The 219-nt window shown below is 45.7% G+C and overlaps 1 protein-coding gene across 2 annotated transcripts in view; it reads right to left on the bottom strand.

Annotated features, from left to right (window-relative positions):
- The window catches only part of LOC119587944 (SAC3 domain-containing protein 1-like), a 9,049-nt gene that overhangs the window by 5,503 nt on the left and 3,327 nt on the right, over positions 1–219 (bottom strand). For both annotated transcript variants that reach the window (XM_037936655.1, XM_037936656.1), the window contains exon 3: positions 7–195. In XM_037936655.1, the coding sequence (XP_037792583.1) occupies positions 7–195 (189 nt within the window). The remainder of the gene's footprint in view (positions 1–6; positions 196–219) is intronic.

Raw genomic sequence — 219 nt, 5'->3', positions numbered from 1 at the left:
GCTTACTTTGAAAGCAAATATCTTAGTGTCTTCACCAGCACCGGCTGTGGTCTGATGTCTGAGGCTTTGATCTCGTGTCCTGCTGCTGATCTTGAATATTCCTTGACCATGAACCTTGCCTGTGCTACATTTGTTCTTTGGCCATTCTCCCCGACTGCCATCTCCAACGGATGGATTAGCCTTTCTCTCTGTCGTCTGTTACAAAGAAAAACATAGAAG

The sequence above is a fragment of the Penaeus monodon genome, chromosome 23, assembly GCF_015228065.2.
Source record: "Penaeus monodon isolate SGIC_2016 chromosome 23, NSTDA_Pmon_1, whole genome shotgun sequence".
NCBI lineage: Eukaryota > Metazoa > Arthropoda > Malacostraca > Decapoda > Penaeidae > Penaeus > Penaeus monodon.
This window is presented reverse-complemented; position numbering and strand designations above follow the sequence as displayed.